This window comes from Pinus tabuliformis, chromosome 1_2 (assembly GCF_031772625.1).
Source record: "Pinus tabuliformis cultivar Carrire ecotype Pingquan chromosome 1_2, CPIR1, whole genome shotgun sequence".
In the NCBI taxonomy this organism is placed as follows: Eukaryota; Viridiplantae; Streptophyta; class Pinopsida; order Pinales; family Pinaceae; genus Pinus; species Pinus tabuliformis.
In genome coordinates, this window is record NC_142298.1 from 197,036,893 (window position 1) to 197,051,501 (window position 14,609).

General features: G+C 37.2%; 1 protein-coding gene and 1 pseudogene across 2 annotated transcripts; both read left to right on the top strand.

Annotated features, from left to right (window-relative positions):
- The first annotated feature begins 220 nt into the window (after positions 1–220).
- On the top strand, positions 221–3,910 carry LOC149205163 (pentatricopeptide repeat-containing protein At2g13600-like). 2 transcript variants are annotated; one of them, XM_089394923.1, is made up of 2 exons: positions 221–2,526; positions 2,618–2,763. In XM_089394923.1, exons 1-2 carry the CDS (start codon positions 627–629, stop codon positions 2,629–2,631), a joined length of 1,914 nt encoding a protein of 637 aa, XP_089251049.1. In that variant the 5' UTR covers positions 221–626; the 3' UTR covers positions 2,632–2,763. The 2 variants fall into 2 exon arrangements, with proteins under 2 accessions (XP_089251049.1, XP_089251048.1); XM_089394922.1 differs by having other exon boundaries at positions 221–3,910.
- A 3,188-nt stretch (positions 3,911–7,098) lies between these two features.
- The window catches only part of LOC149205164 (TPR repeat-containing thioredoxin TTL1-like), a 53,477-nt pseudogene continuing 45,966 nt past the window's right edge, over positions 7,099–14,609 (top strand).

Below are 14,609 nucleotides of genomic sequence, written 5' to 3' on the forward strand. Positions count from 1 at the left end.
CTATTTTATGTTGGATTCAAATACAATTTCCTTGTGACATTATAATTTTTATTAATATTCAAAAAAATTCGACATTTTATAAAACTTTTGCAAATTTACCCAACGTAACGGAATCAGTAACAAAATGTAAAAGAGTTATTTAAGACGTCAGTCCAATTCATTCTGTATTTGATTAATTCAGTGCAATTCATTCTGTATTTGATTAATGGTATATATAAATCCAAACACTGTAAGGTTTTTTGAAGACGGCTAAAACAATTTGTGCGATTTTGAATTGAATTTTCTATGGTTACATGATTTGTGAGGGATGTGACTCTCCCCAAATTCCGAGGGAAACCAATGGGAAGAAGCGCCTTCCGCCCCTTCCATTATGTTGCCGCAATTTTGTTCCCCGCTAATAAATCCATTTAGAGTCGGTATCAGTTGATCAATACATGGCTCCTTACAGAGAGTTGATGGTTGAATGCTCAACGCTAGAGGAGGATTCATGGAGAATTCATGGGCTAGTAAGAAGCAATTTGCACTGTAGAGTTGAATGTTGAATGTTCTATGCTAGAGAAGGATTCATGGGCTATCAATGAACAATTTGCACCTAGGGTTGGCAATTGTCTTGAGCTGTTGAGGCGATGCCAATCCTTCATCTTCGTTTTCATTTTCATCGTAAAATGGCTACTGTTGCCACTGGTAGTTCTCCCAAAATACAAGTACAATTGCAAGACAATCCCATCAGACACAGCATTAATTCCCCTTTCATTCTCATGGATTGTGCAGAGTCATGTACATATTATCATCTGTTGCAGGGTTGCATCAAGCAGAAATCCTTAGCAGATGGCAAATTAATTCACGCCCACATCAACTTGACTGGATTTGAGCCAGACAGGTATTTACAGAATGTACTTGTCAACATGTATGTGAAGTGCGGAAATCTGCTGGACGCTCGCAGAGTTTTCGATCAAATGGGTACGGATGGGCGAGATTCTTCTTCATGGACTGTGATGATTTCAGGGTATTCAAGGCATGGGTTTCCTCACAGGGCACTGGCACTATTTGGGCAAATGCAAGCAATGGGTTGTGTCCATTCGAGTGAATTCACATTTTCCAGTGTTATCTCGGTATGTGGGAACTTGGCACTGCTGGAATTGGGCATGGAGATCCATGGACAGGTTGTAACAAGTGGCGTTGAGTATCATGTATCAGTTGCTAATGCACTTATAAAGATGTACACAAAATGTGGGAAAATTAGGGAAGCGCGCCAAGTGTTTGACAAAATGTGTGAACAGGAGAGAGATATCGTGTCATGGACTGTAATGGTTGCAGCTTATGCAAGGAACGGACCTGCTGTGGAGGCCTTGAAATTGTTTCACCGTATGGAACCAGCAGGCGTTGAACCCAATCAGTTCATTTTTTCTGGTGTTGTTTCGGCATGTGCCAAATTGGGGGTTCTGGAACAGGGTATGAGAATCCATGAAGGAATAATTAGAAGAGGGTTTGAGTGCCACCTTTCTGTAGCCAATGCCCTGATAGACATGTATGTAAAATTTGGAAGGCCGGAGAAGGCTCGTGAATTGTTTGATAAAATGCCACAACGAGATGTTGTTTCATGGACTGTGATGCTTGCAACTTATGCAAAGCAGGGAGCTGCCGATGAAGTATTGCGACTGTTTCATCAAATGCAACAAACAGGATGCCAACCCAATGATCTCACTTTAGCCAGTGTTCTGTCAGCATGTACCAATTCGGGATCATTCGAACTTGGCATGGAAATCCATGACGAGGTAATAAGAAGTGGGTTCCAGTATCATGTCTCTGTGGCTAATGCCCTTGTAAATATGTACTCAAACTTTGGGAGGATAGACAAGGCATATGACATATTTGACAAAATGCCTCGACGAGATTTGGTTTCATGGAATTCGATGATTACAGGCTTTGCAAATGGTGGGTTAGTTGAAGAAGCTCTGAAACTCTTTCAGCGAATGCCACAACGTGATATGGTATCGTGGAATGCAATGATTGCAGGATATGTGCAGAATGGGTTGGTTGATGATGCCATGGAACTCTATAAAGAAATGCCAGAACAAACAATGTTCTCATGGACAACAATGATTGCAGGATATGCTCAAACAGGAAATATTAGTCAAGCTCTGAAGCTCTTCTGGGAAATGCCTCTACGGGACACAGTGTCATGGAATGCAATAATTGCAGGGCTTGCACATAATGAGCATGACGAGGAAGCCCTTCAGCTTTTCCGAGAAATGCAATTGGCAGGTTTGAAGCCGGATTCACAGACGTTTGCCAGTACTCTTCCAGCATGTGCTAATTTGGCTGCTTTGGACTATGGTATACAAATCCACGAAGAGATAATTAGAAGTGGATTTCAGCACGATATCATTGCGGCGAATGGCCTGATAGATATGTATGCAAAATCTGGAAGTATACAGAAGGCAAGTGAATTATTTGTCAAGATGCATCAGCGAGATACTGTATCCTGGTCGTCAATGATAAGAGCATATGCTACGCATGGCTTTGGTAAGGAGGCCCTCAAACTCTTTGAACAAATGGAATTTTCTTGCCTGACACCAGACCATATCACCTTAGTTAGTGTTTTGTCTGCATGCAGTCATGCAGGTCTAGTGGATGAGGGCTATAAATACTTCAATTGCATGAGTGAATATTATCACATCACCCCTAGAATGGAGCACTATCAATGCATGGTTGACCTTCTTGGCCGAGCTGGGCGTCTAGATGAAGTTCTGGACTTCATCTACAAAATGCCAATAAAACCCGATGCTTCTGTTTGGAATTGTTTGCTGGGTTCCTGTAGAATACATAACAATGTCCAGCTAGCAGAATATGCAGCAGAACGTGCTTTTGAGCTGGACCCTAAAAATGCTGCAACATATGTGCTTCTTTCAAACATCTACGTCGCAGCTGGCAGGTGGGACAACATAGAGAAGGTAAGGAAAATGATGAAAGAAAATGGTGCAAAAAAGACACCAGGTTGCAGTTGGATTGAGCTCGATAAACAGGTACATGTTTTTCTTGTGGGAGATGATGTGTCAAATCCAAATAATGTATGCAAATCTGAAGAGTTTCTCTGGGGAGTTGAAGTTAGCAGGTCTATTTCCATGCAAGGTGTTTGCTGAATGCTCTGAAGAGAGAGAATGGCTGAACTTCTCCAGTGTACTAAAAATCACGGAATCGCACTTTTCATCCGAAACCTAAAAATGCTGCACCATATGTTTTTCTTTCCGATGTCTATGCCACAGCTGGCAGTTGGGACGATATAAAGAAGGTACCCAAAATGATGAAAGACAGACATGCTTTCCTTGCCGGAGACGTTAATTTTGATTTTCAGTTGGGGAAACTTTGGGTTTAAAACTTCAAACTCAACTCCAGTTTTTTACCATGACATAAGACTTCAACACTCTCAACTCTCAATTTTTTCGATCATCATAATTTATCCTAAAACACTGTCCAGATCGCCAAGACACGAAGATAACAGGGATATTACAACACTAAATGCGTTGAATGCATAGTCTTAAAACTAGGACTTGGACTTCCACTTGGCCACTTATCGACTTGGATTTTGACTTGGACGTGGATTGATTCTGATTTAATGACTTGATTTAAAAAAAAAATACATAATATTTTTAAGATTTCAAACAGCTTGGGTGGGCCTAACGATGAGCCTAATGATGAAGAACATGTGTTTTCTCTTGAAGGTAACATGTTCGATGTGTTTTCTCATAAGGGATCACAAGGTAAAGTGCATACACTTATGTAAACTAAATCACTGCACAAAAGTGGATCTCTTGTCTCGCAAAAAAGGGAATCCATACACCAATTTGATATTTGCGTTGGCGTATGTAAATACATAGTGCAAAGAATGGTATTAAAATTATTCTTTTCAACTGTCATGATCTATAAGAATTATTGTTATTGCAAAATTGGTGATGTTTCCTTACATTCCCTCGTCACCAAAGTTTACGGTTGGCAAGAAGTTTAACAACATTCAGTGGCTCATATCTTCTCATAACATTATAAAACTTCTGTGATTTGCAATATTTCTGTTGCCCCTGCCTTGCAAGTGGGGATTCTAAACTTGAAACAATTAAGTTCAATGCCACATTGAGGAAAGAAACCATAGACAATTGTAAAGAATCAGTGATGGTAATTGCTGGAATTGAAAGATCTTAGCTAATGGAGGGCAGAGAGGCTAATTTGACTGGCCGGTTCAGGCCAGTTTGGTATCAAACTAGCCCCCGAGTCCGAGTTGATGGCTGATTTGATCGGGCGGCCTATCAACTCGGCCAGTTTAACTGGTTTTGAGTTAGGTTGGGCTGGGTTTTGAAACTATGATTGAGTGATGTAAAGGAAGACGTTGAACGATTTCGTTACCATCACGGTGTCAAATGAGCAAGTGTTTGAGTTATTATCAATGTTCCATCAAGAGTCTGGGACAGGGAGACGCGGGTGCGGGGAGACGCACAAGGGGGACGTGTGGGAGTACCCTCAAATTTTAGGGAAATTTAGGGGGACGGGGGACGTTGAGATATATAATTTTTTTTTCCTTTTTAATAATATCTATATATATATATATATATATATTTCAAATTCATATTCAATAATGAAAGCATAAATAGAATGATACATACATAATTGAATTAAATAATGAAATACATTGATCCATACTCATCATCCTTACTAATACATACATGATTCATCCATAAACCACGAGATTCAATAATGAAATACTCTCATCCATATTCAATATTCATTACTCACCATTCTCGAATCTACATTGATTTAAAAATTAAATTCATCATTCATCATTCTAGATTCTAAATTGATTTAAAATTAAAATTCATCATTTATCATTCTAGAATCTAATTAGTACTAAGAAAAATAGACTATAATAGATACTGAAATCTAAAGACTAGAATAGTAAATTGATATAACTAAAACTCAAAAACAATGGAGTGATGAGTTTAAAAGTCACTCTAAAGTACACAGAGGGCTTGGTGCTATTGATTAAATACTAATTTCATACCCTTGTACATGACGAAATGCAATGGAAACATTGCACTCCATCGAATTCTGAATTCCTGAAAAACTGATCTAAACACTAGAATAGTAAATTGATATAACTAAAACTCAAAAACAATGGAGTGATGAGTCTAAAAGTCACTCTAAAGTATACAAAGGGCTTGGTGCTCTTGATTAAATACTAATTCCATACCCTTGTACATGACAAAATGCAAAGGAAACATTGCACTCCATCGAATCCTGAATTCCTGTAAAACTGTTAAGTCTGCTGGATTTTGAGTGAGGTCTAAAATTCTACTGATATAACTAAAACTCAAAAATAATGGAGTGATGAGTCTAAAAGTCACTCTAAAGTACACAGAGGGCTTGGTGATCTTGATTAAATACTAATTCCATACCCTTGTACACGACAAAATGCAATGGAAACATTGCACTCTATCGAATCTTGAATTCCTGAAAAACTGTTAAGTCTGCTGGATTTTGAGTGAGATCTAAAATTCTACTTTCTCCATATGAAATCCAATGAGGTCAGAACCACTTTCAAACATCCTGAGTCATTTCATGGTAATGTTAAAAATTTAAGTAAAAGGGTGAAAATGAAAGATAAAGGAGAATGTCACTTTTACTTTAAGAATTTAACATTACCATGAATAGCATAGCATAGTAGAGAAATATGGTCAAATACTACGTTTTCCCTATCATAAATCATTGTTTACAAGAAAATTTAAGGGGGGGCGCATAGCCCATTTTGAGGGGGGACGCCCAACGGTCCCCCTTTTGGGGATTCGTGTCCCCCACATTGGGGAAACGTCCCCGCTGTGTCTCCCCGCGTCTCCCCAAAAGGGGGATGTGGGGAAACGTTTCCCCAGACATCCCCCTGTCCCGGGTGCGTGGGGTGCGATGGGTGCACACACCCGACCCTGGGGGACGCGTCCCCGTGGAACACTGGTTATTATACAACAATCTAACTCTTCATTCTATCAGGATCTTGTGAATGTGCGACTAAACAAAATCTTTCTCCAAGATGCATGGGAAACATTATAAGCAAATGCATTGACACCGTCATCTTTATTTAAGTATGGCAATGTTGATATGTCAACTATGAGCAGTAAATTCACATTTTCCAGTGTTCTGTTTTGGATTGTTTTTATTGGAATCTTGTCAAACTCCTTTCTGCATCTCTGGAATGGTGAAATCTAGTAATTGAATTGGTGTATTTTGGATCCCTTGGATTATTGAGGCCTCTGAATCGATATGTGACATCAGCGACCAAAAAAGAGACATCTAGTTGACTAACTATCCTACTTCTCTAAGCATATAACAAGCTTGGCCATGTAATCAACTTTGCACTGGCACTAGGGGCATCGTGACACTTTTAGGTCACACTTGATTGTTTGAATTCATTTTCAGAAGTATACAAAAAGTGTCTCTGGATCTTCCAAGAGAAGAGGGCTCTTATTAAGAGCTAGTAAGAACTAGCAATTGCCCCTAAAGGTGCAACGTTACACTGAAGGAATAGAAGATTTGGGAGGTTCATCTAGCCATGAACATAGCCCACTACTGAAGGCATGTGCATAAGATTTGCCAAACTCTCCATTGCAAGCGCCACCAGACAAGCCCAATGCTCACAACCTATGCATGAGCACAAGGTATTGACAGACCTTGCCCTAGGGAAAGAACTTCAAGTATTTATGAGGTCCCTTTGAGGGAAAACCTTCTCTTTGTAAATGAAATCCATGGTTTTTGTTTCTAATTTGATGTCTCAGATACAACAGAAGGAGTGTATCCCACCAAACCATTAGAGGTTTCTATATGTGGGAAGTTAATTCATCGAAGGTTTCCTTATAGCATATTATGTCATCAACAAGGATGCTATAATGCATTTGTTCTTAAGCCTCTTGGAGGAGCCCTAGGTGCCAATGCACCCTCCACTTCCCAACCTTATTCCTTCAAGGATGTAGTGAAGACTGGGCCATTATCAAATCAAATGATCCATTGATGTTTCCACATTAGATGCTAAATGCACTGGCCTTTTTCCCTTTGGGACAATCTATGCAGACTGGGGGAGATAGAAACGCCAGGACACATTTCAAACTTTCTGGGCAGCAGTCAAATTGGAATGATACATAAAATGTTCAAACAATGGAAATGCACCTCTCCAAGTGTGCAAAAGTTCGGAAGATTTGAGACTGGAAAATGGTATTGAAGGAAAGCAATGCAACTATTATGACGGGTGTTGATTCTGCACGACGGGTTTGTAGAACCTATGGCATTCCTTTCCTCTTGAGTTTCTAAGAGCAATGCTTTAGCTAATTCTGGTTGTATTAGATTTTTATTCTTACATTCCTTATAAAGATTGTTGCTCATCAATATAATTCTAGTTTCATGCACTGCTTGTAGTTCTTCACATCCAAGGCGAAGGCACTACTAAAGCTCCAAAGATTAGATGAGGTAGCTACAGTTCTGATGACTGCACCCAAGATAGAAATTAATACATCCACCAGATATTTTGGGATTGTAGGAAATTCTTATCTGCTCCTTGTCCAAACACGAGTGGACATGCCATTAGGAATGTAAATTATTAAAAAAAAAATTGTTGGATTGACCTTTTTCTGAGTGTAGGTTTGATCTAGTGATTTTTCAAGGGCAAATTTCGTGATAAAGGCTTTGTGGGATAATATTCTTCCACATAACCTTTTCTGCAACAATTTGTAGATAAATATCTAAATTCCTATGGGAAACATCATATAATTAAGATTGATTTTGCCTTTATATAGTTGATCCTCAAAAAGAATTTAACATTTATTTCCAACTCTTATTCATTGATTCTTCTCCTAAGAATTGATAATATCATACCAATGAGGATTGATTGTAGTGCACACAATTGGATTTTGAAATATAACTAAGATCAAATTTGTGCTAAAGGAATGATCAAGGGGGGATGTTATTGCAGGTTTAAGATTGTTGTTCCCAGTGCAGAAAGAACAACTCGTATGGGTCTATATAATCATGAGGTAACTGAATTGCTTAAAAAGGCTCGTGTAATGGCTTATGCTCACTCAAGTGGAAATGCTCTCTTTAAAGTTAAAAAGTATTTTGAAGCATGCACATCATATGGGGAAGGTCTTGAACATGATCCCATGAATGCAATTTTAATATGCAATCGAGTAGCCTGTAGATCCAAGCTCAGCAAATGGGAAAAGGCAATTGAGGATTGTAATGTTGCTCTAAGCATTCAACCCAACTACTACATTAAATTTCTTCTGAGACGGGCAGCCTCCATTGCTAAGGTACACCAAATTCAATCTCCTTGATTCTGATGTTCTGAATTTTTCCTTTGATAGGTTTTGACCACTCAATGTCAACGACCCCATAACACACTGCAGTACACCCCTTTTTTCGCAAAATGGATCCATCATGTTTGAGTGTTTGTGCCATTCAGACTTCATCATCAACTGACAATTTTGTTAAAGATGTAAATCCATTTTGCATGGTTATAATGTAAAATGGTCTTAGTAAAACCATCATGTATGTAACAACTTAGGGAAGCATAGTATTTTGGTGACGATCTCTACCCTATGAGGTTTTTGTCTCACTGGTTCATCCGTGTCTCTAGACACAAATGATCGATAGAGTTTTTCCCTCCACCCTCACCCCAAAGCTAAAATGAATTTTGTCGTCAAGATATTGAGTGAGTCTTAGTGTTTTTTATCGAGTCTTTGTAAAAGTAATTTGGGAATAATTTTAGCTAATTTTCTAGATTATTTTATTACAAATTACTTGGTCTACTAAATCATATTTTAAGTCACAGAATTTGGTAGATATTGAGTCTTTGACGAACAAATTTCCCCTCTTCATGTATTTAAATGTAAAATCTTGATGTAAAAAATATTTAGTGCATCATCCACCATAACTAGACACCATGATTAATTATTAGAGGGTTGAAAAAATATTTAGTCCCCTCATTAGTTAATTAATTAAAATTTCTGGCAAAATTAAATTAAAATCCTAAGCCAAAAATTTAATTAATTTTGTATAATAGGTAAAATTAAATTCTCTAACAATGAAATTCGTGGGTTTTAAAGAAGTTAATTTTTGGAGGTCCATGACCAAGGGAATATTGAAAAAATAAAAAAAATTGGACCCCTGGGCCTTTGTGGTTAAGTCAAAGTCAAATTTTTGAGGAAATTAACTCAAAATAATTGATTTTGAGTTAATTAAAAATCAATTAAATGAAAAATTCAATTTTTCCTCAAAAAATTAGATAATTTCGACACTAATGATTAAAGATTGATTAAATTTTTATGAACGGTTGAGATTAATTTGACAAGGATCAAACCAACTAGCCGTTGGAGATTTTACCTATAAATTAGAGGTTGGTGACAGTCTGTTTTTCATCTGATCTTTGAATCGTGTACTAAGCTCTCAAACTCTCTTGTATATTTTTTTTGAATAAAGGCAAAAATCTTGGGGGTTTCAACGTGCGGCGGTGTTCCTCTTTATGAATTTAGGGTAACATTATTTTAATTTTTGCTTAATATTATGTGAAAATTATCAATTAATAGCTCTCTTAGAATAATCTAAATATAGGTATCTTATTCAGTTTGTTGGATCTAAAGTAACATTTTTAATTTTGATCGAAGTAGTAGTTATCTTTATTTTTCATAATTTTATTATTATTCTATTTCTTAACTTGGTTTGATGGTTGATCTAGTGTTTGCAAGAGATTTATCAGGTTTTCATTTAGCGTTTGGGGATAGTCTTCGGTCGGACCAGCGAACTCTCAACATATATTTTCTAAAGAGCTTACCTCATATAAGTTCCAAGATTTATCGAACGCTAAATTATTTTTCTGCAATGTGTTTTTGGGCTAGTACCTCTCTAAAATTTTAAAATTTTTTAAATATTTTGTGGAAAATTTTGATAAATCTGGCTAATAAGAGCCTTAGATTATCAAATCTAGGAATGGAGTTAGGCTCATACTCTTCAGATTTAATAGATTTGCAACTTTTGTGAATATATCTGTAAAAAAATTAGATCTGAAAATTTTTAAACTTGGGTTTTGAGGTTTTTATTCATTTTATTTTATATCTGGGTTTTGAGTATTTTGTTTTCATTTTGCAGGTGGAAATTTGAAAGAAAAGTTTATCTAGACCCTAGAGGACAAGATTTGGCCTCAATATTATTTTGCAGGGACATTATTCAAAATTATATTTAGTTTGAGGGTTTCAAATTTAGATCTGAAGTTTTTTCTTAGAGAAAACTTTAAAGCATAAATATGTTGGCTCAAAATTTAAAATTCTAGACAATTTTTTATTTTTTATTTTTTATATAAATTTTTGGGATTCTTGGGCTACCATTTTCTACTGTGTTTTTCTCCTCCTTTTGGAAAAATTCGATTTTCTTTCCTCCTGTTGCTACTGCGTTTTTCTCCTTATTTATCCATTTTCCCTCATTTTTCTATTGTCTTTTCCTTGCGTTTTTTCCTTTCTTTCCCTCTCTGTGATTTTCTTTTCCTCAGATCACAACTCCCTCTTAATCTTTCTCGTGGTCCTCTCTTCGTTCGGCTCCCTCTTTCCCGTGACCATAGCTCTTTGCCTCCATTCGTTGCCTCCCCACATGATCCTTTATTTTGCGTCCCTTTCTCCTAGCATCTTTCCTTTGCTGCTATCTGCGACCATCATTTACTCCCTGAAATTTTCTTTCCCTTGCTGCTAGGCCGCATCTTTGCATTTATCCCTCAGTCAGCTTAGCTTCCTTCTCACTGCTAGCTCGACAAGGTAGCTCTCCCTCGTCTCCCTTATTCCCTCGAACCTATCACAACTCCTCCCCCTATCGTGAACTCCTCATCACGTCCCTGCATCTCTCTTTCGTCGCCTTCAACCTGCAATCATTGCTCCCTTGTCGATATTCCTCTCCTTCGTCGTCATTCGAAAGCCCTTGCTGCCATTCGCGATTTCTTTCTTTTCATTTTTCTCTTTATCATTTGTTTTATTTCATTAGGGTTAGGTGTTTCACTCAAACAAAAAATTCGAATTTTTTTTTTATGATTTGCTTTTCATTTTTTTTGGTTTTTTGTTCAAATCCAAACGATTTTTTTTTTTCAATTTTAAATTTTTAGGTGTGTTTTTTTTTTTAAGTTTGATTTTTTTTTCGACTTTCGATTATTTTTGGCATGGCTTTAAATATTTTTTTTTTTTTAAATTTCAAATTAAAATTTTTGTGGCCTTTGGCCCATTAAAAATTAAATTAATTTTTTTGCCACATTAATTTTTATTTTTTATTTTTTTTGTGTAAGCCCTTGGTAGTTCTTCTCTTTTCTATTAATTTTCCATAAACAGGTAGTAATATATGTCTTTCAAAATATACCTTGTGGCCTCAACCTGTTCGCAAGAAATCAACTATGCTGACCACTAGTCGACATCAAAGGCTGTCCAAAATTTAAACAGTTTAATTTTTATCATCCAAACTACATTTGTTGCTATGTCTATGTTAAAATTGGAAACTAGGGCCAATCTCCATGTGGGTTATCTTATTTATGGCCATTGATATTTTTTTTGGATCCCTCTCATTGAGAGGTGTAGGATTGATCTAAAGATCATCCGATTCCGACAAGTATTCATGGAGTTATGAATTTATTTGTGTTATAGATCAATTCATCAAAGTCAGCGAACAACCAAATAAACCCACATGTGTTCAATGTTTTAGTATAAAAGGAGATAACTTGAGAGTCATTTCACACTCATCTCTCTCTTTATTTCTCTACACTCGCTTTGGGTCTTAGTAGAAGAGATATCTATGAGGAGGATGCCCTAGCCATAGTCTTCCCTAACCAAGAACACGCAGTCAAGTGAGAAGCCCTAACGCTACAAGTAGGACAAACCTAACCTATACGTTGGTATCTATGCAGTCTAGAAGGTAGCCAAGTTTGTGGAGACATTCTCACTGTTTTTGGTGTGGATTTTAGAGAAGGAGAGCGACAGCTCTTAGCCACATTGCAGGAGGCAAGAAGGATGGCTTGAGGGTTGTTTTGTGACACATTGGAGCAGTCTTACCTTGCAAATCAGGTTGCAGACTATAGGTGAGTTTAATGATTGTTTTGTGCATGGTTTTAGGGTGTATATCTCTATTAATAGGGCCACAATGAGGAATTGCTACAACAACAGTTGGGAGGTGAAATCTAGATGGCCGAGAGGCCTACAAATGCCATCCTAACCAAGTCGCAGTTATCTCTGATGCAGGGATTACCCCGCATGCACCCACAGTACGCATGCAAAATGCATAAACACACTTGTCCCAGGTATTTAACTCTCAAAGGAGTCAAAATCTTCAACCTCCAATGGTTAAGGCCCTATTCATCAGTTCCTTTATATCAGAACTCAATCACCTCGCTTCAACCTTCTATCGAGACTTTAAACCTCTTCATAACTTTCATTATAAACCCTTTATTTTTTTCAATTGGAACTCATTAACCCTTATGAACCTTTATTAACCCTTTAAGCACATGTATATATAGCCTTCCCTTTTTAAACATTGGTTATATATGTTTATCGCAAGAAATCCTTATATTCCTTGACAATGTTGGATTTACATATAAATTAATACATAAACCTTCCGTCGATGATATTTCCCTTTATAACCCTTTTACAAAGGAAATATCCACAAAACATACATTTTCGCTTTATACTGCTTCTGCACGCCTTTCGAGGTTCCACCTTTATCGCAATCGGATATCAGCTCCTCCGCAAGTTACATTAATACAGTCTCTATCACACCCGATATGCGATAACCCGATATCGGACTTCAAACTTTATACATCCACTTCCATAATTCGTCGGGTCTGCTCTTTCAGACCTTTCTGCAACGCTTTGCTTATCTCTGACCACCTCCTATCACCAATCAACAATTTATCGCTATCGGCGTATCGTTATATCGCTCATCAGCCTATCCATCACCCCCAATCATTAACTCCTCTGATTTCCGATTTGCGATTAGATCGTGACCATCGATCTAATTCTGATCCGACAGTCCTCACTTCATCGGCAATGGCTCATCGCAACTTTCCAAGCCCTGATTCCGATGTCTCCAAAAGGACTCCGCCGATGCGACTTAATCTTGGTCATTGATCTTAAAGATCCAACGGCTGCTGTGCGCCGATGCTTCACTTCATTGTTCTTCTTTTCACTTGGGCTTTTACGCTATTTCTTCAATTCTTTTGTGGCTTTGGTTTTCTTCAAAGGTTTTGGCTTTTTGTTCTTCCGCTTCCTCTGAACTTAACTCCGCAAATTCTCTCTTCGCTACTTCTCCAGAGCTAACCCTGATCCTTCAGCTGGGTTCAAAGATTCCTTATGATTCCTCTGGATCATTCTCTCTCTCTATGTGCGTTCTATAGAATTCTATCTACAACCCCTGTTACAGAACCTGCAAATTCTCAACTTACATGTAATTCATTCATTAAATACCCTTCACACACTTACACTGCTAGGAATAAACCTCTGTATATATAAGTATAAACAAACGATTACATTCGAGACTCTGTGTCTCTCACAGGCCTGATCTTCACTATCAGTGGCCTCCTTCCCTCTACTCTTCCCGTAGGCTTACATTTATACCAGAAAACTTTGTTGAACTAATTCTGGTTCCCCTCCTAAATCTACTGAACTCACTCGTAAATCCTCTATGTCCACTTCTAACTTCTTTTAATTCCTAAAAGCTCTCTCTCGTTCCTCGAATCATGAAGCTTCTTAAGAGTTATAATTGAATTTTAACACTTTTGTTTTTATAAACTACTCATGTTCTCATTTATTTGAGAGCATTTACAAAACATTTCACATTATTTAATTCCTATTCTATGCACTCATAAGTTTAAATATTACATTAATTCATCACTTAGGAATCCAATTTCTCTAAAATACATGACCCCCTATGTCTACTTAAATACAATGATTTTCTCTTGGGTTGAATGCTTTTGCATCAAACTCCCAAAGTAGACAATATTCATGATTTCCTGATCATGTGTCTTCTGATCTTTGTCTTCCTGGATCCCATACTTTGTTTTGTAACTGTCCAAATGTTTTGTTCCTTTGTTGTTGTTGTACTTCCGCTGTCTTCTGTTCCATCTTTTTCTCTTTGTCAATCAAGTTCATGCTCTAATTGATCATTCTTCATGTTGCTATCATTTTCCTCCCTATGGTCTGTTTCATCATTAATTGCCACAATTCTTCAATTTCTTTTTCCAGCACATCTTTGGGCTGGTCCATATTCTACCACTTACTTCTTTCTCTTTCTCTTTGCTTCAGGTTGTTGTTGTTGTCTACTTATTCTTCAAACCACTACTGGTTACTTCCACTTTATAACTGTTGGTTTACTTTTTCTTCTTCTTTTGCTCTTGTTCCAACTTTTGTTTTGCTCATTGCCTCCTTATCATTCTTACCTTCTTTAACAATGTAAACTTTGAAACAAGAACTGATACTGTTACCCGTTTCATAGAGATAGCAAAAAAGTGACCTGATTTTAAAAATGAGTGATGTAGAACACACGTTTTTTTTAGAATATAGTTTTTG